The sequence below is a fragment of the Magallana gigas genome, chromosome 4 (assembly GCF_963853765.1).
Source record: "Magallana gigas chromosome 4, xbMagGiga1.1, whole genome shotgun sequence".
Lineage (NCBI taxonomy): Eukaryota > Metazoa > Mollusca > Bivalvia > Ostreida > Ostreidae > Magallana > Magallana gigas.
Genome location: NC_088856.1, coordinates 18,541,554 through 18,566,259, shown reverse-complemented (window position 1 = coordinate 18,566,259; position 24,706 = coordinate 18,541,554). Strand labels below are relative to the sequence as shown.

Below are 24,706 nucleotides of genomic sequence, written 5' to 3'. Positions count from 1 at the left end.
GTTATCATATTGCAATTTATGATTACGATAATGCATATACATTTTATTTACACAATTTTGACACAAATGATGTGTACTTGATTACCCTGTCCTACGCTAAATCGTTTAGATAATATGATGAGATATGTATTACTATTTTTCTGGTTTAGCGATCTTTCTGTGTACAATATCTGAACAATTACAATACGTTTAGATTGTATGCAAACTGTTACACTCGACTTGAACAAGTTGTATTTTAACATTATTATATACAAAATTGATAGATTTCTATATTTGCAAAATATGTTAAGAATTTAAATAAACCAAAAACATTCAAACAAAAAAGTGTGTTACCTTTATTTTTTATTCAACAAATATTGATAATTATAACAACATTATGCATTTTTCCGTAAATGTTATGGGTGATGAGATCGTGGGGTGGGGGTTGATCTGTTGTAAATAAAATATTGCCAATATTCGTCACTTTGATCTTGTCTTGATGGGACTGAGATAAACTTTAAAGGGGATTACACCAATGCATTAACTGAGACTGTGAACTCAAGTTGACTGGTTTCTGAAGAAGGTTAAACTGTACCAAAATTGAAATCTAATATTTAAATAACGGTCGATTCTGGGGTCCAAATCTTTCTGTTCAAAATAACTTAAATGTTTATGATTGTATTTAAATATTGATTTATATTATTTTCAAATAATAGGGTCTCAACAATATAATTTTTAAGAAATATGATATTATTTAATAATATTGATATCTGATGTTCCTTGCGAAAATTAGGCAAACATTATGACTCTAAAGATGTGACTGTTTTACAAATGATTTATTCATTCATTAGTTGAACTAATTACTTATGACACAGGAAAATATAAGTGATTGTGTATTGCTAAATAGATGAGTAATCTCGGCCCAATTGAATTTATACATATTCGCTAATATAAACAAAGAGCAAAAAAACCGGCGGTGTGCCTTTAAAATGTTAATCACATTCCTTAAAGCACAATATCATTGAACTATGAGAAATCATTTAAACAGGTAATTGGAAAACCAACAGATATCAAAATGAACTTTCATAATTTTTTATATGTACTAAAATTTTATCAATGGAAACTGTAAATCTTCTTATCTTCAGGCTTGTAAAATGCACCAGATCTTGAAATAAAGGAATATGCCGCCATCCCTGTGAAAATATAATAAAGATAATTTCTTATTATTTTATTCTGTATTACAATACGTAAATCAAAACGCAAAACCTGGATTTGTCAATACATGTATTGGACAAAATAATTTTACGAACCCTTGGTTTTCATTTCATTGATTCGCATTGATAAATGTTTTTGTTTTTTAAATAAAATGAAATATATATTTTACAAGATTATGTTTCAAAAAATATGCCATTCGATAATGCAACAAACTTCAGTTTGTCATAGATTAAACTTTAACAATATATTTTAGGTATTTAATACTATCATATTGATAGGTGATAGTGTTTAATTATTGATCTTTTAATCCAATGCGTATTGGGTATTTTAAGATCTTTTTTTCATAAAGTTGTTTGATGAATACTTCAAAAATATATTGATTTCAAAATAAAGTACCTAAAATGTCAATACTAATACCTTTCAAAAGATAACGATGTTGGCTCAAAAATTGATGTTTTCGAGTTACACATCTCTTTTTCAATCAGATGTCGAGCTGTGACAATGTTTTCCGTCAAACTTTCCCGAGTGTTGATGAACTTTGATAACTCTAAAACACCACGTTTTGTCTCTGAAAAAAATCATTCCATACATGTAGTACTTTTGCTTTTTACATTTTGATATTAGGAAGAATACAATTTCATTACCCACCTCTGATGATCGTTTCCCTCCTTAGTCTTCTTTCCCATATACACCTGTATCCACCATCTTCATTATAGCAGGTGGATTTTGCTGGACAAACATCTGTTGTGCATTCATCGCGGTCCTTCTCGCAGTGCTCTCCAACAAATCCGCCATGACATTTACAAACGTAATTAGACGTCGTTATATTTAAAAGACAAGTCCCATTGTTTTGACAAGGTCCAGATAAGCACTGATCGACAACATCGCAAGAGTGTCCCAAGAATCCCGATGGGCACAAACAAGAAAAGGAGTTTCTACCATTGACACAAGTTCCATTATTATGACATGGAGAATTATAGCAATAGTTATATTCCTCACAGACCTTTCCTTTCCAATAGTGTGGACAGGTACAAGTATATGTGGAATTTAGATTGTTACAAACGCCGTCATTCATGCATGGCAAATCATTGCAATAGTTGAACTTGTTACATGTTTTGCCCTCCCAACCTTGTTGACAGATACATATGTAATCATCTTGTGCGTTTTTACAATATCCTTTGTTTGTGCAAGGATCGCTGTGGCAGTAATTATAAATTTCACATCGGTCTCCGAACCAATTTCCGGAGCATGCACAGAAAAATGAAGAATTTTCATTTCTACATGTTCCGTTATTTTCACATTTATTTCCAGTACAATAATCTATTTCTTCGCAGAATTTTCCTTTCCATCCTATCTGACACTCACAGAGATATTCAGCTCCATGTTCAACACATAAACCATTATTTTGACACGGGATACTTTGACAGGGATGATATTCACAGCTGTATGTATTCTTTTTGTTGACACAAAGCTGAAGTGCTCCACATGGTCCATCTTTACAGAAGTTCTTTTGACTGCAATTGTCACCAACCCAGTCATCAGTGCAAATACAAATGGGACCAATATTTGAGTCATGACATATACCACCGTTCATACAAAGGTGCTTTGAACAATTTTGACAATCAAAGCCATTATTTCTATTTATACACGTTGTATTTAGTGGACAAGGGTTACTTATGCATTCATTAATGTCAGTCTCACATAGCTGCCCTTCCCATTCTATTTGACAAATGCAGTCGTAGGAACCAAACGTATTGACACACGTTGCACCATTCCTGCAAAATGAATGTGTTTTGCACTCGTCGATGTCTATATCGCAATGCCTTCCGGTAAACCGATTATCACACAAACAAAAAAAAGTGTCGTCGACATCAAAACATGTCCCATTGTTTTTACAAGGTTGAACAGAACAGGAACTAACGTGGACTTCACAATGACGACCCATCCAGTTTGGTTCACACGTACAACTATAATTACCAAACATGTTTCTACAAGATCCGTGGGAACCACACACAAAATACTGACACTCATCGACATCCTTTTCACACCTCTCTCCATCAAAATAAGAAGGACACGAACAGCTGAAATCACCAATCCTGTCAATACAGGTAGCATTGTTAAAACACGGGCTTGATAAACACTCATCAATATTTGTTTCGCATTTTAGACCAGTAAATCCATTAAAACAGTCACACGAAAATCCACCTACGCTGTTATTACAAATCCCATGCCAATGACAAGTGTCATTCTTTAGACACTCATTTATATCAATACTGCACTGATCTCCTTTCCAACCTTTTGAACAACTGCAAAAAGCAGTAGCGATATATGTAGTGTTGGTTTTGTTTCCATATAGAGTTGATGTTGAGTTATTTGGATAAATTATAGATTTACACTTTCCTCCATTTTCGCAAGTCAGATTTGTACAAGGGTCTGGAACATCACAATCGGGACCTATCCAGCCTCTCGTACAATTGCAGTCAAATAAAGCATCATCTGAAGTTGAAGCTTGGCAATAACCGTTGACACAAGTGCTATTCTCACATGCAAATGTTTCACAATTCCTACCTGTCCACTGTGGATCACATATACATAAAAAAGAGTCTTCAAAGTTATGACAAGTCCCCATTTGACCACACGGTGAATTATAACAATAATCTTTTGTAGTACAGTTTATCCCCATCCAACCATCAAAACAGGAACATCTCGCTTCTGAATCAATTTGAAAACAGTGACCATGATTTACACAAAGATTAGAAGTAAAGCAAATATTTTCAGTTTCACAACGTTGTCCTATCCACTCATTTTGACACAAACAGGTAAAGTGTGTTACATGATTGAGGCATGATCCGTTATGTCTGCAAGGATTGGCATAGCAGTGATCAACGTTCTCGCACGATGATCCGGAAAAGCCTGGTTTACAAGAGCATGTGTAATTGGACTCGCTGTTGTGACAAGTTGCACCGTTTTGACACGGATTATTAAAACAATGGTTGATTTCAGTACAGTTGTTCCCTGTCCATCCATCATGGCAAGAACAGTTGTAGCCAATGCTATTGTCTTCGCAACTGCCGTGGCGTCCACATGGATTTCTCAGGCAATGACTGAGTCGATCACATTTTTCTCCAGCAATTCCATATGGACATTCACATTTAAACCCTTCGTGTGCTTCAGTGCAAACATATGGATCGATGCAAGAGGAAGCATTACAAAACTGGACTATTTCGCATAGGTTTCCAATGTACCCGGAGTTGCACACACAATTAAACCTTGTTGGGCCGTTAAAGCAAGTTCCATGATTAGAACAAGTCACATTGGTACAATAGTTGTAAGACTGACACTGCGAACCTGACCACCCATTATTACATTTACAAACAAAACCCGATGCAACGTTTACACAAACACCTAAGTTTTGGCAAGGACAACTGGCACAGTAATCGGCTTGCTCGCAATATTTTCCCGACAACCATTTTGGACATTTACACGTATAACCAGATTCATCATTAACACATGTAGATCCGTTAAGGCATAAATTAGCAAGACAGAAATCTCTGACAGAACAGTCAGTTCCAACGTACTCATGGTTACAATTGCATATAGGTTTTCCATTGCTGATTCTACAATTACCCCGATTATTACACTGAATTCCATGGCAGGTATTTCCAATTAACGATTCACAATTTTTTCCTGACGTTCCGCTTCGACAGTGACATTCATAACTACCGATTTTGTTGACACACTCTCCTCCATTACAAGGCTTTAATTGACACTCGTCCTCGTCTAACTGACATTTCAGACCGTACAAAGAAGGAGGACAGGTACAGTGAAAACTACCAGCAGTGTTTGTGCATGTTCCCCAGCTGCAGAAACTTCTTGTATTGCATTCATTAACATCCTGGTCACAGTTTCTACCTGTCCATCCTGTTTGTTACAAGAAACAATTTTTTAAAGATTCTAATTAAATAACATAGAATTTTTCCATATTGTTTTACTTGTGTATATAAACGTACCCATTTTACAGTAAGTATGCCCATTAACAACACATTTTCTTGGATTACCGGGACAGTAAGCTGAGCAGTCTGATCCATAGTAACCCTCAGAACAATAAGCCTTGTATGAAATTTGAATGCTGAAATACACACAATATGGATAAGATATACATATATGTACATGTATTTATAGTCAAATAAGCATAACCATATGAACTTGGTTAAAAATGAATACCATGTGAATGAATTCGAACAATTTGATAGCTGGATCCATCCTGCTGAAGTTGCATGATGATAATGATAATAAAAGTATTTTAAAAATGTTCATTTTTGTCGCCAATACAAAAAATGATAAAGGATATCAGACATTTCTCTCCTTGATTCTTCCAAAATCAGGATTTGTCGTTTGCTAACATAGCTTGTAAGAAACGATGTTCTAAATTATGATTTTATGACGTTGCGTTTTTAATTGCTTGTAAATGAGTTGATTGAATTGTATTCACTATCATTGAAGAAAATTTATATGCAGAACATAAACAGCAAAGACTTGCACCTCCACATTCTATTTTTCGCCTTTTATAAAATCGGAACGATTGGAGCTAACAATAAAAATCGTATATGTGTTAAAAAAATAAAAATGTAATCAATAAAGCAGGTACGACAAGCTGGCACAAAAATGTCAATAATCCCTGAAAACATTATGGAATTATGCTCAGAAGCAAAAGTTAGAAGTAATATTTTTACTGCATTTAAAATATATGTGTAACATTAAAGTTTTTGAAATTCAAAGAATTTAAAGTTTTCTATTACAATTTCTTTAGCATATGTCAATTTTTCTATCTTTAGCATTACATAGTAACATTTCTGATTTTTAAAATCATTAAAATTTGTATTATTTCAGTTGATCTACTTTTTTTCACTTTTAAAAATGATATTTTTTTTTCTTAAGAGAAAACAAATTGCCGGAAAAGTTTGTTTCTTTTTACTGAATAATCATGGCATCTAAACAATTTGACACTTTTCTGGATTCCATTTAGTTACGACAAGTAGTCGGACAATTTGTGAAAAAAACTGACAAAATTCATCGTTCTATCTTAGTGACGCTTAGGTGTCTCGCGATGATTTTTCTATTTTTCATTACCATAGAAAACTAATTTACTTGTTTCGGTTTACATTAATCTTTTCTCAGTTAACATACGAACATCGACATTCATCTAATTGACTTAATCACCTTTTTCGGCCTTTAGTAATCAGTGTCAGCGCACAGAGGAAATTCGGAGAAATTAGCCAGCAAGTTTTTAAATTAAGCATCTTGTTTGGTCAATGAGAGCAATTCCAAATTAAGCTGGTTGGTTGGTCAATTTACTTAATTAACTCTCCATCTGACGCCTACAGAATAAAGAACTTGTTAAGTTTTACGAAATGTTCTTTTCCATTAAGTGGGCTTGATAAAATTAAATGTATTTTCATTAATTTAAGTTTTCATTTCATAATTAATTATCTTTTCCTTTGGCTAATTTGATTAATCTTTGTTTTGTTTCTTTAAAACATTTTAAGAAAATTGATTAACTCTACATATTTTTGAAGAACTATGAATTTGCCATTTATAATCAAGAATTTTAGTTTTTATCCTCTATAAAGGATATTTCACTTTTTTGTTTATTACGCCATGATATTTAATTTTTCTTCATTTCATTTAAATGTGTGATTTTTATTATTGAAATTCATGCTGTTTTCAACAAATTTGAATTCGCCGCGTAAATTTTGTAAACCTATAATGAACTCTTCAGTGTAAAAAGGTACATTTACAAATCGGTAGAAATTCGTCGGCTAAGCAATATTACAAAGTTAATTCCTCTTTTCATATCTAATGACAACAATTATTGTTTTCGATTATTATTTTTTTTCTGCATAATCATTCACAATCACAGAAAATATAAATGTGAAGAGCTATATCTGCATATTATTTTTGTTTTGGGGTCAAAGCAGATAAAATATTGTTAATTAAGAAATTACAATAAAATCAATATAAATTACTCAAATTAATCCAGTACATATGTGTTTTTACAAGAACTGTAAATATGATCAATATAAACACAACATACAGTACGTAAATATATTTTTTCGATTAAATAATTTGCTCGAAATTTCTTCTGCCGCCTTATAATTCTGTGTTCGTTAGAAAAAAGAATGCTATAGATAAACTCTTTGCAATTAAACTATATCAATTTTAATTTAAAAGCATTCATTTACATTAAATTATACATAAAAAACATACCTAAATGTATTTTTGTCGATTAAAAAACTTGCCGTCAAGTTTTTCTGTCTCCAATGCTGAGACAGTATGTTGTTTCCTATCACTAGGCTGTAGTCGGAGAACACTGTCTGGTAGATAATTGGCAAAGACGATGTCTGTATATCTCCCACAGTAATTGAAATCTTGTCTGAATATTTATTCTTAAGAGAAGATATTCAATACGTATTTATTATATGTTTCAATAACTTGTTTAATATTCAACATATAGGGTACGTTGACTTGTTACAGGTTTACCGTCAACAGTCATTTTCTCTCTGTCCCAAGATATTTATGCAGGGTTTTATTAATTACTACATATCAATTCATGTAAATATATCATGGTCCCTGCAAGTCCCTCTTTCTTGTTAGGTAGCAATACACATTAAAAACTAGAAAGGGGGTCGTGCATTGCAAAAACATAAAAATTACCGTACTTTATTTTCTAAAAAAAATTAAACAAAGCGTGTCAAGTGACGTTTAAATGACAAAAAGATCTCATAATTTCATTAAAGATGAAGGTATAAAAAGACGAAAAGTCAGGAAAGAAATTATGATATGTTGGTTCACATAATCTCTTTATAAAACTACCCAAGTTTTTTTTTCGTTCCTGTAATTTTCGGCAATCGGTTTTTGGAACGTAGTTCGCAGTTCGAAGTTCGCAATTGAATAGTGAACTGCGTTCTAGAACGCAGTTCGCAATTCAAAATTTAAAGTTCATATTTTGGCCTGAAATTTTCAGGGGCATTTACTGGTGGTATACCACTGCCACCGTGAATATTTGGTGAAGTGGACTTCTCTAGTTTTTGAGATTTTGGCTTTCTCGCAATTGAATAGTGAACTGCGTTCTAGAATGCAGTTCGCAGTTCAAAATTTAGAATTCATATTTGGGTCCTGAAATTTTCAGGGTCATCTACTAGTGGTATATCACTCCCACTGTGAAAATATGGTAATGCAGTTATCTATAGTTTTTGAGAATCGGGTTTATATGCAATTGAATAGTGAACTGTGTTCCAGAACGCAGTTCGCAATTCATAATTTAAAATTCATATTTGGGGCTCGAAATTTTCAGGGGCATTTACTGGTGTTATACCACTGCCACCGTTAAAATTTGAAGAAGTGGTCTTCTCTAGTTTTTGAGATTTTGGCTTTCTCGCAATTGAATAGTGAACTGCGTTCTAGAACGCAGTTCGCAATACAAAATTTAGAATTCATATTTGAGGCCCGAAATGTTCAAGGGCATTTGCTAGTGGTATTTCATTACCACTGTGAAAATATGGTATTGCAGTTATCTATAGCACCAGAGGATGACCCTAAACATTTTAGGCCCCAAATATGAATTCTAAATTTTGAATTGCGAACTGCGTTCTAGAACGCAGTTCATTATTCAATTGCGAAAAAGCCAAAATATCAGAAACTAGAGAAGACCACTTCTGCAAATTTTCACGGTGGCAGTGCTATACCACCAGCAAATGCCCCTGAAAATTTCGAGCCCCAAATATGAATTCTAAATTTTGAATTGCGAACTGCGTTCTAGAATGCAGTTCTATATTCAATTGCATATAAGCCCGACTCTCAAAAACTATAGATAACTGCATTACCATATTTTCACAGTAGTAATGATATACCACTAGTAGATGACCCTGAAAATTCGGGCCCCAAATATGAATTCTAAATTTTGAACTGCGAACTGCGTTCGTTCTAGAACGCAGTTCACTATTCAAATGCGAAAAGGCCAAAATCTGAAAAACTAGAGAAAACTACTTCACCAAATTTTCACGGTGGCAGTGGGATACCACCAGTAAATGCCCCTGAAAATTTCGTGCTCCGAATATGAATTACTACTGCGAACTGCGTTCCAAAAATCGATTGCCATAATTTTCTCCAGGTAAAAAAGACGAAATGTCATAATCATGATCATGATATCTATCAGCGATTTATAGTATACTTCTGTGTGGTATTTTTGTTGAAAAACGTAAGTAATAAAACAGTAACTTGGGATATATTTTGATATGTTATTAGCATGCAAATTAATGATCATTTAGCATATTACCCAACTATCAACTTCAAGAAATTGGGGATTAGTTGTATTGCCCACTTTAGATCCGTACACAACATCTTTTCGTCTCATATCAAGTGTTGTGGTAAAGCTAGTCAGACAAGGATGGCTTCTCTTCCTGATATATTAGAAAAAATAGACAAGTACTTTGACGTTGTTAATATCTACTTTTATAGACAAGGACTCTTAACGTTTTATTGGTATTTCTTACATATAAGGATTTATAGCTTATATCATATAAATTATTACTTGAGGCATACAGTAAGGACTGGTTTACATAGTTCTGTACAGTGTGTCCCAGATACACCCTGACAACAGGCACCACCGTGGAGTCGTCCATCGCTCTTCACTTCATCAACGTGGAAATAAAACGTTATTTTTCCTTGCAATACCTAAAAGTGTTACAAAAGACTTTGTCTGGATCGAACGCTTTTGATAATATTCATTATTATGCCCCTTGTCTTGGTGGAAGAGATGAATGGGGAGAAATGATTTATTCTCCAGCTGATATTAAATGCGTTTTGAAAGAACGTTTAAAATGCTATTTACCTACGTAACAGTAAACGACTTGCCTCTAAATACTCATTATGAGCTGATATGAAGCATTTACTCATTGGAAAAATAGATTTATTATTGTCGAAATTGAGTGACGTATTGTAAAAGTAAAATTGTTTGAGAAATTATTTAGATTTAAGTTTAGAGGCTATGATCCTATACGGATTAAAATGAGAAACGTCAATTGTAATTCAACCTAATTGAGACAATTCTGATCTCCATTTCATTGTTAAGATACAAATTTAACGTTGAGACAACTCTGTAATGCCTGCTTGGTTAACTTCGTATTAAAAAAAAGTTTGTTTTATTAATTGTTAAAATCACGTAATTATCGTGATTATTTTCCATTATAAATATGCTCTATTTTAAAAACTGTGCTCTCTGGTAGATGCTACTGTTAATGTTTAAATAAGCTAATTTGTTGAACAATCGCTAAATTTTGTCAAATAAAATTAATGTAAAAGAGAATAGAAGTAAAGATAAATAATAAAGAAAGCAAAACATATTTAAAGACTGAAAGATAGCGTCTGGTAAAACATTGTCTATAATTTTATCTATATAACTCTTTCTGTGTATGAATCCAAATTTTTCTTTACCTTAACTTGGAAAACACAACACAGCAACATCAATAAAAAGGTCGATCCCGTCATTTTTTTTTCCAGAGAACCTTCCACCATCAGACTTAAAATATTTGATATCTTGCACCATTTAAGCCCCAAAACCGATAATATTAACGACGTTATCAAATAACTTGTTATTTTGTTTGCTCTGATAAAACTATTTGTACCAGTTTATGTGTCTTGTTTTTATATATTTTCGAATGGCTATAGATAACAGTATACTATATCTAGCTTAAAAAGAAGATGCATATGGGCCACATCGCTCACCTGAGAAAGGAGTCATATACAAAATATCTGATCAATGTTTTATAGATCCTTTATAAAAAAGATTTTTCAATTTTTTTCCCATGGATATTCTTATGTTTGTCATTGAGCCTTTTTGTAATAGGATGATTTTATTGACATATCTCATATTGAGCATTGCAGTTCTAAAGAGGATATTAACCCATTGTTTAACCATGCGATATACACCTGCATCAACCTTTGAACCCCTTGTTAGACCTAAAGTGAGGGTCCAAAGTCTAAACAATTTTAAAGAATTAACAATATATCAAACTGCTTGGATATAAGTAAAACCATGTATTAGAACATTTGATTTTTTGTGCATAATTCAAAATGTCTTCCTTTGTAAAATTGGACCCCTTCCCCATTGTGTCCCCACCACTGAAGATTTTTATTTTGACCAATTTAAAGCTACACTATCTGAGGTTACTTTCACTAAAGTTACAGATTTTCTAGGCAAATTAGTTTTTAGAAGAATATATTTAAAGATTTTTCTCAATTTATTCCCATGTAAAAATTTGACCAACTATTGTGGTCCCATCACGTCCCCAGAAATCATGATTTGAAGAAACTTAAAACTACACTATCTGAAGATGCTTACACAGAAGTTTCAGCGTTTTTTGTCAATCAGTTTCCGAGAAGAAAATTTTAAATGATTTTTCTCTATATATTCCTATGTAAAAATTCGATCCCCTATTGTGGCCTACCCTGCCCCCGGGGATCATCATTTGAACAAACTTGAATTTACTTTACCTTAAGATGCTTCCACTTAAGTTTTAGCTTTTCGGGATGATCGGTTTTTGAGAAAAAGATTTTTCATATTTTTTCTCTATAAATTCCTATGTTAAAATTAAACCCCCTATTGTGGCCCACCCTACCCCCGGGGATCATAATTTAAACAAACTTGAATCGACCTTACCTGAAAATGCTTCCACACAAGTTACATCTATTCTTGCTTATCGTTTTCATAGAGAAGTTTTTAAAAGATTTTCCACTTTATATTCCTATGTTGAAATTCGAACGCCTATTGTTGTCCCACCCTTCTCCAAAAGATCATGATTTTAACACGCCTGAATCTACCCTTTCTGAAAATGCTTCCACCCAAGTTTCAGCTTTTCTGACCAAATGGTTTTTGAGAAGATCTTTGAAAAACGCCAAAAAGCTTTCAATAATTTCTAATTATCTCTTCTTGAAAGGGAATGTGGCCCTTCATTTTAACAAATTTAAATCCCTTCACCCAATAAAGCTTTGTGCTAAATTCGGTTGAAATTGGCCACATGGGTTCTGTAAAAGAAGTAAAAAATGTTATCTGTTTACGGACAGACAGACGGACGGACGGACGGTATTAACCTGTTAATTTTAACTGAAATTGATCGAATGCATTTAAGAAATAAGGTATCATTTTTTTTTTGTATATTGGGATATAAATACGCATTGGTCACGTGATCAATAAAGCCCTAAAAATGATACCTTATTTCTTATACATGTATTTACATTTTTTGCAAATCATGACATAACAATGCTCCATACTCTCTCTTTAGTGCTGACCTTGAAAGCCGCTTCGATTAAGATGACGCAACAAAAAATAGTACAACAATGTTGCAAGCATTTGATTATCATGATAATTAAATATGACACAACTTTTGACCAGACAACACTTTTTTACTATAATTAAGAGAATCAGGAAAAAAATTAACTTGTACAATTGAAAAAATTGAAGCTTGGCGGAATGGTGCCTCTTCTGTTGAAGTCGCAGAGCGGTTAGAAATTTGAAAAAAAAAGATTGAAATTTGAGTTAGATTCTACTTACTAGGCAGTTTCAGGGGAAACTCTATCGCAGAATCAGATTCATGAGCATAATGGTTTCCTAGCTCCGACATTATAGAGGAAAGCAATGTTAACTTCAAAGTTCTGTTTACGGAACAAAACGGACTGACCGTGATCCGTGAATGGACTAAACAAGAAAGGTCTGTGATATTGCTTTTGTAATTTTGAGGCTTGTTTAAATTCAAGGCTTGTAATAAAGTCAGAAATGAATTTTAACCGAATTAACTCTTTTGACAAATTGCGATTGTTATTCTTAAGAACGCCTCATTACGATGTCGATCCATAAACATTATTATGTTTACAGGCCTAACGTGTCATCTAACATCAATCATTTAACCCCCACAATTAATGTTTCATTTTTTAAGAAGATGAATGAATAAAACTTCGTATAACAAAATACAGATTCATTTATTTTTTTATGCCTAAATTATGTGTTCATTACGATATCTAATAGGTTTGTTTTTGCACAGGTCGGTTAGTTTGGGCATATAGAAAAAGTAATGACCTAGAGTTTTCATGCGCTACTGTGACCTCTTGACCCATAATGATATTATACATGAATAACAGCGGATTGCGCAAACATTTGCAAGTGTAAATATTTTCAAATAATAAACCCTCGTTCTGCAATTAGAAGTTTTGTAAAGAAATATGTGTCATATCGTGCAGTACAAGCTACAATAACTCCGTTAAAATTGATACTCTGCTTTTAATTTCAATATTGCACAATTTGTTATAATTTAACGGGAAGTACATTTCATTTATGGTACATTTTCAAACCAAAATCCACGCAGGTTTTTATGAGCAATTCTTCCGGCCTTGCCGTCGCCTTTCACCTAGCAAAAGCGGTCTCAGTGTTTTCCCTTCATGATGTACAGAAATCACCGACTACATGGTCTTCACCATCAAGGTCTGTCGTGGTTTACGATCAAACCCCAAACCTCTGACACTTCCTGCAATTGTTTGCATATAGTGCGTGAGTAATGTAAAGCCATAATTCTTTGCAAATTAAGTACTTTTGGGCGTTTCGACACTTGTGAACTCTCAAATACTGAAAAAGGTTATGAGTGAATTCCAAAAATCAAATTACTACAAAGCTTGCGATAAATGTAACTTCTTTATCGATAAGTTATGTAAACTTTTTAATTGTTACATGTTATTGCTAATTAAAATTGAAAATTGTTAAGGTTCTTGAATTTTTGACTTCTTTCGAACCCTAAGATTTTTTGTCAATTGTGACACACATGTAATATTATCTGAAGGCCTCCTTTATTTTAAAAAAAAAAACTAATTTTCTTGAAAACAGAAACCCCTATAACTTATAATGAATAAGATTTTGCATCTAAAAAGTAATGTCGTTACATTTATATACATGCATAACATACAAACAAAATTTCATTTCATTTTATCATGCATATGGGCCTTACAAAAACTTAAATAAAAACAAGGTTTACAAAAGCATTGTTAACACAGTTGAATGATATTTTAATATACTAGCGGAAGTAAAAACCTGTGCATTATAAAATTTAGTATAATTTTTCTATATCTATTGTTTGTATTCATAAAATTTAAACAATCGATAATGGTAATGTTTTTGACAATATCGGATGGTAACCGTCCGGGTGCAAGGACTTTTTATGGTTAGTGAGCACCTCCTGTTTATTTAAGAATTTGTACGCACGAGTTTTACGGGCCAATACTGTTTGGAATAAGAACTGAAAAAGATTTGTTTAAACTTTTTTTGTTAAGAAAATCACTTAAGTTTCAACAAAATTTACCCCTATGTCATGCGACTCAACGAAAACCAACGTAATAGTGCTGTTGGGATGCTGCAAGCTGGAATGGCACAAAATACTGTAGCAAGACACGTTGGAGTTCATCGGAACACCATCCAGTCATTGTGGACACGTTTTCAACAATCTGGCAACACTCAGGATCGACCACGCTCTGGGCGACCTCGTGTGACGTCACGTCAACAGGACAACCACATTAGACTTGTGCATCTGACAAATCGTTTCCAGACAGCAAGTTTGACTGCCCGTAGCATTCCAGGGCTACGACTAATTAGTCCAAGAACAGTTACTGTGCGTAATCGTCTCCGCGAGCAAAACATCAGACAAAGACGTCCAACGGTGCGCCCAGTACTGCTTCAACGTCATCGTATCGCCAGACTAGCGTGGTGAACCCGACATCTGTGATTCAGATTACAGGACTGGGCCAATATTATGTTCACTGATGAATCCAGATTTCATTTGGATAGCAGTAACGGCCGTTGTAAGGTGGATCGTCGCGTTGGGGAGCGTTACCAGGACGCTTGTGTTGTGCGACAATTTGGTGGAGGTAGCGTTATGGTGTGGGGTGGAATATCAGCACCTTGAAGGACCCCTCTACAAATTGTCAATGGAAATTTCACCAGCGAACGCTATCGAGATGAAATTATTCAGCATCATGTGATACCCTTCATACAAAGACATCAAAATCACATCACTCTGCAGCAAGACATCGCAAGGCCACACGTTGCACGTGTAGTCAGGGACTTGTTTGTTCAACAGAATGCGCGATATCTTGCTTTGGCCAGCTGTTTCCCCCGATCTGTCGCCGATCGAGCACGTCTGGGATGAAATGGAAAGAAGTTTACGCCGTTTACCAAATCAGCCAGTGACATTGGCTGATTTAGGCCAGGCTTTAACCAACATCTGGAACAACATCCCTCAAGCATTTCTGAACACATTAGTGGCATCAATGAGGCGTCGCTGTCAAGCATGCGTGACCGCAAATGGTGGTCACACGCGTTATTAATTTTGTTAATTCAATTTCAAATAACAGTGACTTTCGAGTGTGCTGAAATTGACGTTATTCGACAGTTTCTTTTTTCCGCTAGTATAATTTAAACAATGCATAGTTGTTTATTTCAGATCAATTGATATTAAATACAGAGAAATAAGTTAAATGCATTAAACTTTACATTATTTATGACTTTAAGCAATTAAATGGAAGATATCATGATAGTGTATACTTTAATAAATCTGACATCTGACGTAGCTTTGGTTTACACGATGTATATTTTCACGCATTTAAATAAATCGGATGTGTTTTATCTTAATCTGTAGAGATCTTAAAATTTGAAACGATGTCATTTATATTTGAGCAGCTAGTCCATGCAACGAAACTTGTATATACAATTAATGATCTAACTTTAAACTCTTCAAGACTTAATTTGTTTTACATTAACTTTGCTTAGTTGCTTTCTGTAATGTCAGTTAAATCGAACTCTTCGACCCTCCTGTTAGCTAGGTTTGTAAAATGATTAAAGGAACATTATTCATTTTATTTCAGATCACATCTAAAAGAAAAACAGACGAATCTTTCAAAACTTTTTGTCTTTAAATATTTTGTCCAGCAAACCGTTTGGAGATCCCTGATACACAATTTATTATTAATTTTTCATTTCCTTGTAGTAATTCTTTTGTTGTTTGCAGGCAACATTAAAATTCAAGTACAAGCGTCCGTTTCTAAAAAGAAAGAACAGAATTGAACAGAAATAAACAATAAATATGCAACTAAACATTATGTATGAAAAATATTATCTTCAAAAAATCAATTAAAACCATTCGTCTGTATAGAACTAATTTGGTGAGTGTGATTGTTAACCCGTTTAACCATTTTGTATGGTTATGGATTTTACAGGCAATGAATACAATCTGCTCGGGTTTTCGTTTTGATAAAACTTGATATCACTAACCTACAATTAATTTCTTTTAAAAATTAATAAAATTTAAGATTTAGTACGGTTTTCTTAAAAATAGCTAAAAATTTAATTTTTTAATCAATACTAATTTTTTAAATTTTGTTTCAAATAAACATTATCTGAATTTTATCAATATCCTCTAAAATTATGGAGGTTTAAAAATAATTTGTATGTTCATATAGTATATTATCAATCTATCGTAATTAAAACCTCTAAACAAGCCAAGCTTACAATGCCGTAATAAATTCTACTTATTGCGTTTACAGCTGACAATAATTACCGTTTCGAAACCAATGATAGAGGCTCAAACAGCGATACTTTAGATTGACAATATATCCGCTGAACTTCACTTCTAGCTCTATGAATGCTTTTCTGTATATCCCGTCTGACTTCCGATGCAGGCAACTCTATGACACCTGGTTTTAGACCTTGAAATAACATATCGAGACAAGCATAAGTTCAAATATAAAACTCAAATGCCTAGCAAACGAAAGTTTTACTTAAGTTCACCACTGGTATTTTAATATTTTAAGTTTTCCATGCGTATTAAACCTTACTTTCAAACGTCGAAAATCTTTTTCGTCTTCTTTCCCAAATGCAAGTATACCCGCCATCTTCGTTATAGCATGTTGACTTTGCTGGACAAAGGTTCATTGCGCATTCATTTTGGTCACTTTCACAGTGATATCCTATATAACCTGCGTGACACTTGCATTCGTAACTACTTTGGTTCATTATACAAGTTCCGTTGTTTTGGCATGGACTAGAGAGACACATATCGTGAATGGCACATGTTTTTCCCAAATATCCGCTTAAACAAGAACACGAAAATGAACTTTGTTCATTTAGACAGGTAGCATTGTTCCGACAAGGCGATGTGTTGCAAAAGTCGTACTCATCGCATCTCGTACCTTTCCAATTGTTGGGACAGGAACATGCAAACGAAGAATTCTGATTTATGCATAGGCCATTATTACTGCATGGAGAACTGTAACAGTAGTCCTCCAATTCACAGTGTTTGCCTTCCCTTCCTAGCGGGCATTGGCAAAAATATGAGTCTAGCATATTTTGACATAGTCCTCCATTCGTACAAGGATTCAAATGACAAAAGTCATACAGTTCGCAGTGTTTACCAAACCAGTTGGTTGAGCAGATGCAACTGTACGATGAGTTTCCGTTGACGCAGGTTCCATTGTTTTCACAAGCATGACTAACACAGTAGTCTTTAATCTCACAAAATGTTCCAGTCCATCCTGCTTTACATTGACAAGAATAGTCAGTTCCACTTTCAATACATTGTCCTTTGTTTTGGCAAGGATCACTCTTGCAAGCATGATATTCACAGGTATATGCATTTTTTGTATTGATGCATATTTGAAGTGATCCACATGGATTATCTTTACAAAAGTTTCTTTGTCGACAATCATCACTTGTCCAATCGTCTAAACACTTACAAACAGGTCCAGAATTTGAATTAAAGCAAGTACCGCCATTATAACACTGAAAAGTGGAACAATCGTTGCATTCAAAACCACCTACTTTATTCATGCATGTTGTGTTTTGTGGACAGGGATTATTTTTGCATTCGTCTACATCAACTTCGCACAATTCTCCCTTCCAAGCAGCTGGACAAATGCAGGCAAAAGACCCGTATGTATTTACACAAGATCCACCGTGCTTACATGGTGAAGTTGTCTGACATTCATTAATGTCAACATCGCAATGTCTACCAGTAAACTTTTTATCACAGGTACAAAAGAACGTATCTTCTACATCATGACAAGTGGCGTTATTTTTACATGGGTCCAAAGAGCAGGAACTAATGTGATTTTCGCAATGACGACCAGTCCAACTTGGTAAACACATGCAATTGTAATCTCCGTAGGTATTAACACATGAACCATGCAACCCACAAACAAAATACTGACACTCATTGACATCCTGGTCGCATGAAGTTCCGTAGAAATACGGAGAACATGAACAAGTGTAACTATTGACGCCATCGATACATGTGGCGTTGTTATGACATGGATTAGAGCTGCATTCGTCAATATCTTTTTCGCAATCTTCACCGCTAAACCCCTGATCACATTGGCATGAATATCCGCCGACTTCATTGAAACAAGTACCATGTCCGTTGCAAGATGACAATTTGCACTCATCAACATCTCTTTGACATCTCTCTCCTTCCCAACCTTTTGAACATTTGCAATAAGCTTTCGTCGTGACGCTTGCACCTGATACAGTTGCGGGTGAAGTGTAATTCGAACCAATTAGAGAATTGATAGAAGATATACATTGTCCACCATGCTCGCAAGTAAAGGATTTGCATGGATCTATGGTATCACATTCTTTACCTATCCAGCCTGGATCACAGTCGCATAAATAGAGAGCATTTGTTCCTGCATGACAATATCCATGAAGACATTTATTATTCTCACATGCATAAGTTTCACAATGAGTGCCCGTCCATTGTGGATCACAAAAACAGGAATAAGCATCCACCATGTTGTTACAAGTTCCCATTGAACCACAAGGGTTATTATAGCAGTAGTCCCTAATTGTGCAGTTAGTACCCGTCCAACCTTCTAAGCAGGAACACGATACTTGTAAGTCCACTTGGAAACAGTGAGCATGGTCACCGCAAGGATTTGTTGTATAACAAATGTTTTCTTTTTCGCAGCGTAGACCAGTCCATTCATGTGGACATGAGCATGTAAACGTTTTTTGGTGGTTTTGGCAAGACCCATTGTTGAGACAAGAAGTGTTATAACAGTGATCAACATTTTCACATAAGGATCCGTAAAAACCGTTCTTGCATTCACAAGTATAATTAAACATACCATTACGACATAAAGCCCCGTGTTGGCATAAGTCATTGTCACAATAATCTATTTCGGAGCATAGTAAACCAGTCCATCCAGAGTAGCACTTGCAAGTATATCCAGAATTAGTGTCATTACAAGTCCCATGGTCCCCACAAGGTTGTTTTAGACAATGGTCAATTCGGTCACAGTTGTCTCCTCCCAATCCAAATGGACACTCACACATATACCCATCATGACTTTCTTTGCAAACAAAAGGTGCAACACAAGAAGATGCTTTACAAAAATGAGTCTCACTACAAAATTTCCCAGAGAATCCAGAATCACATACGCAGACAAAGTCATCATTTCCTGTATAGCATTTTCCATGGCTGGAACAAGTTATATTGTAACAATAATTGAACGACTGACACTCTGAGCCTGACCATCCAGGGTCACATTTGCAAGTGAAGTCTTGATAGGTAGATTCAATGACTCTGTGACATATACCATGACCATTGCACGTTTTTCCAAAGCAGACGTCTGTTGATTCACAATTTTGGCCAATGAAGCCTTCATTGCATTCACATCTATAATTATGAGGGTAATTTACGCAACGACCATGGAATGAGCAATTTTGCTTGAAGCAATAATCAACTAAATTACACTTATTCCCAGTAAAACCATCTTCACATTTGCAGATAAAGGAAGATCCATTTGAAGCACACACACCATGAATGCAAGGATTGGAGGTACAATGGTTTATCAGTTCGCAATTTTTTCCGTAATAACTGTTGTTGCATTTACATGTATATCTATATTGCTCGTTGATACATATTCCATTATTTAAACATGTATGGTTATGGCAGAAATCAATATCGCTACAGCTTGGGCCACTGAATCCCGTTTTACAGGTGCATGTAAAGCCTGATCCATTGTTATTACAGTGACCATATTTACAGGGGTTATATTGACAGTAATTAATCTGATCACAATTCCTACCACTAAAACCTATGTTGCAAATACAAAAATGACCTGTTTCATTTCTTTGACAACTCCCATGCCCACTGCATGTCTGCTGAAAGCAGGGATCTACCGTTTCGCAATTTGGGCCAATAAATCCCCTATTGCACTCACACCGGTAAGCAGTACCATTTGAAATACATTTTCCATTCGTATTGCACGTCTGTCGAAAACAATAATTTTTTATATCGCAGTTTCTTCCAAAATATTCCTCAGTACATGAGCATACATAGTCGGACCCAGTGTTTGTGCAATTCCCGAAATTTGAGCACGGTGTGTATAAACAAAAGTCAACAATTTCGCAGTGTGTTCCTTTGTATCCATGAGGACATTGACAGACATAACTGTGTTTGTTAGATGAGCAAACTCCCCCGTGTTTACATGGATTTTCTGCACAGTAGTCATGAATTGAGCAATCGGTTCCATGAAATCCTTTATTACAAGAGCACACAGCATGGCCATCAACTACATGACATGTTCCATGATGATGACAAGTTTGAGCATGACATGCTGTGGACATCAAAGCCTCGCAATCTTTTCCTGTCATCCCCGGCTTGCATAAACATTTATAACTCCCAGCTGTATTGACGCAAACGCCACCGTTGCAAGATTTATTAAGGCATTCGTCTTCATCCAGTTGACATTTGCTACCATAAACAGAGGGTGGACAGGAGCAGTGAAAACTACCGACTGTGTTGGTACAGCTCCCATGTCCACAAAACGCTCGTACATGGCACTCGTCTACATCTTCATCGCAATCTGTACCCGTCCAACCTATTGTAAACATGTTAATAATGTAATGAAGCAGTGGTATAGAAAAAAGAGCGTAAAAATAAATTAAAGTGTTACCTGTCTTACCCATTTTGCAATACGTATGACCATTCCTAACACACTTTGTTATGTTACCAGGGCAATGAATATTGCAATATGATCCATAGTATCCTTCGGAGCAATATGCTTTGTAAGTCAGTTTGATGCTTGTAATGAAAAAAGTAGAAAAATTGATATTCGTAGTATACTAATTAGAGGATATGCAGAAACTATAAACATCCATTTTGTTAATGGCTTACCATGAGTTTTTTTTATCAGAAGTCTAAAGTTAATTAAACAATGGTTTTGTCGCCATTCTTTTTGACAATGATTTTGAGGAAACATATAAACGATCTTAATGAAAAACAAAATACAAATGTTTTCTGTCGACAGCTTAAAAAAAGCCACAAAAAACTACTGACTCAATAATTTATCACAGAGGTTTTTTTTAGCCATGCATACCTAAACATATTTTTATTCAGGAAATAGTTGTTTTGTAAAAGCTTCTGAATCCAGTGCTGTGACAATATATTTTCTCCAATCAAAAGATTTCTGTCATGAATTTCCTGTTTTATCAGTAATTGTTGCCCTGATTGTTGCATGTCGTAAACCTCGACGGATATCCGGTCATGTTCGCTGTCCTAAATTGTCGATATTAAGTAAAACACAATTACAAGAGTCATATTCATCGATTTGTTCACTGAAAGAAAGCTGTTGGAATCAATTTAATTTTTACTGTCTATAGGTTTATGCACAGGTGATAAAAAATGACAAATATAGGATACATTTTTTTTAATAAATAAAATATTGAAATCGTTGTTGCAATGAACTGTTTTGTTTGATCATGTACCTTGAGAACTCAAAGTTATTATAGTAACTTGTGAATTAAATTTCTCAATTACTATAGTATTTACCCAATGATCAACTTCAAGCATCAGAGGATTGGTTGTGTTTCCAATAACTGAACCGTAAACAACATCATTCAATTCCATGTGGAGAGTCGTGGTCACTTCATTCAAACAGTTATTCGATGAGTCTCTGAAAAACTTCTCTTGCTAATAAAATTCATTCATCAAATCTGAAAGCTATATCATTAAACTGAACTTTAAGGTAAAGATTTTAATAAAGTAAAAGTACGAAATATTATTTAGGATATGTATAGATAAAATAAACGTCGGATTGATTGATTCATTCATTCAATCAATCAATCATTCATTCATTCATACATTTATTCATTGATAGAGGGAAGTAAAGACTCATATTGTCTGTTAAAAAAGACATTCTATTAAATATCTTTGGAATTAATTCTCAATTATATTACTATGAAACTATCAGGGGGCCAAATGTCCAGCATACATCTGATATGTTAAGATGTTTATACAAAGAAAATGGGACAATGTGGGAGGTTATCAACATTTTTGAATTTTGTATTTGGATTACAATCAAGTGCTTTGTTTTCCTATCTTTAATATCGTGACATTTCATGAACTACATGTGTAGCCGATGTATTTATTTACTTGTACATCGTCCAAAACGATTGTTAATATTTCTGTAATTTGGATGAACTAAACAAAAAGTTCAATAAATATATCGGAATATATCTTTTTACAATGATAAGCACTTGACACTCAAATAGCAATATGGAAGGAGTTATATGACAGAAATTGTATAAGGTATACTATGGGTGCTTCAGTAGCGAGCATCAATTTTCGTGGATTTGGTATTAGACTCAAAGTTACTGGCATAAGTAATTCGTAGACAATGGTCGTATTGATACAATATCTACCGTGGTTTCATCAATATTTGTTGAATACCAACTTCCGTGGATTTCGTTGTTTAGTTGATCCACGAAATTTAATGTTCATTGAAATGCAATTCTTATAACATTTTGTATTGATAGGGTTATTGGCCACAAATTTACATATCATTGAAACTGTGATTTTCACTTTATCCACGAAAATTGATGCCCTTGAATATTAATGAAACCACAGTATACAATATGTTTTCAGATACCTTAGTCCAATAGCATTTCATTTCATTTCGATTAGACAACGAAAATTACAAGAATTCGTGATCAGCAAATATGGGTAAAGCAAAAAGTATCTAAATGTTTTAACATGTTCAAACATATTGGTATTATATAGTCCGTATATAACAGTTTTCGATTTGTGAATGTTCATATATTAATTCATTTCATTCTTTCATGCATTTGTAAATAACCGAAGAACTTTTTATGAAGCATGCAATGTTCACCTACTTGAGACATATTTTCAATAGAGGTTTGCAAAGTTCCGGACATGAAAGATTTCCATTGGCCCCTTGACAGCAATCTCCGCCATTCACAAGGTTTTGGGGATTTTTCACCTCATCGACGTGGATGAAAAATGTTATCTTTGCATTGGTACTCTTTTGAAGAGGAAAGACATTTTTTATAAATTAAATGAGCAATCAATAACCAAAAAAATTTTTCTTCCAAGAACTGAACATTATGATCACGATGACTTACATAAAAAAACGTTGTAAATTATTTATTTTTAAATAATTGTTTATTCAAAACATCTCACTTTTATTTCTCTCAACACTTTTTTTTCACTTAATGCTACAATTTTCATGCTGAAATTGTTTTTTACTAAAATGTTATTTTTACTAAAATTACAAAACATATCATGATTTTTAAAATTTCTGTTCACCTTATTTTTGTTGAAAAAGCCGCTAAGAAGCCTGAATTGAAGCACGATTGAATTATTGTCGTCCTGTACAACAATTGAACTGCTATATATTCCTTAGAAGAGAAATCTTTCTTCTGACAAAAATTAATGATTTTTTTAAAACTTATTTATCATAAAAGATTAAGTTACATGCAGACTTAGCATACTAACAAGTTTTTGCAGCATAATAAAAAAATTCAAAATACATATCATATTGCTTTAAGGTCTTTACCCTCCGGAAATCCTTTAATCAAAAAGGTTTCGAACTTTAACTTGAATCTTACCGAAAGCAATACCAAATTCAGGAATAATATTTTGATTAATCCATCCATTGTTTGTGACCAGTTAACCTACATTTGAGATTACATTTGGACAGGTTTTAAAGTTAGTGAGAGATAGAGATAACATCAATTGATAAAATAAATATCTAGTGACAATAACAGGGTCCGATTTTTGACAAAGTTGTTTTATATCTGAGCAAAGTTTATTTCAACATAAAGTTCATTTTGCTACTTATTCGCTATTTTTTTCTATACGAACACATATTTACACTTTTTTCATTATTTTTTTCTTCAAAATTTGAATTCTAATTTTCTCAGATTTTAAAGAAAATGTTTTGGAAGAACTATTTTAAGATTTGATGTCGAATCTTTTTACATAATGCATTGTATAAATATATCGGACATTTACGGATAGACATGAAAAAAGAAGAGACCCCATCAGAATAATAAGACCTTCATGAAGTTAGTTATATCTGAACTATCTTTACAAGTAGTAATTAAAAAATATAATTAACA

General features: G+C 33.9%; 2 protein-coding genes across 2 annotated transcripts; both read right to left on the bottom strand.

Annotated features, from left to right (window-relative positions):
• Positions 1-1,806: 1,806 nt before the first annotated feature.
• Positions 1,807-5,208, bottom strand: LOC105317794 (neurogenic locus Notch protein). The gene is made up of 2 exons (XM_066083258.1): positions 5,205-5,208; positions 1,807-5,115 (listed from the first exon to the last, which is right to left on the bottom strand). The coding sequence occupies exons 1-2, from the start codon at positions 5,206-5,208 to the stop codon at positions 1,835-1,837; spliced, it is 3,285 nt and encodes a 1,094-aa protein (XP_065939330.1). The 3' UTR covers positions 1,807-1,834.
• A 10,996-nt stretch (positions 5,209-16,204) lies between these two features.
• LOC105346709 (fibropellin-1) lies at positions 16,205-24,313 on the bottom strand. The gene is made up of 8 exons (XM_011455415.4): positions 24,194-24,313; positions 23,459-23,607; positions 22,116-22,239; positions 21,664-21,842; positions 21,250-21,368; positions 17,122-21,165; positions 16,845-16,992; positions 16,205-16,328 (listed from the first exon to the last, which is right to left on the bottom strand). Exons 1-8 carry the CDS (start codon positions 24,239-24,241, stop codon positions 16,253-16,255), a joined length of 4,887 nt encoding a protein of 1,628 aa, XP_011453717.3. The 5' UTR covers positions 24,242-24,313; the 3' UTR covers positions 16,205-16,252.
• Between the last annotated feature and the right edge of the window lie 393 nt (positions 24,314-24,706).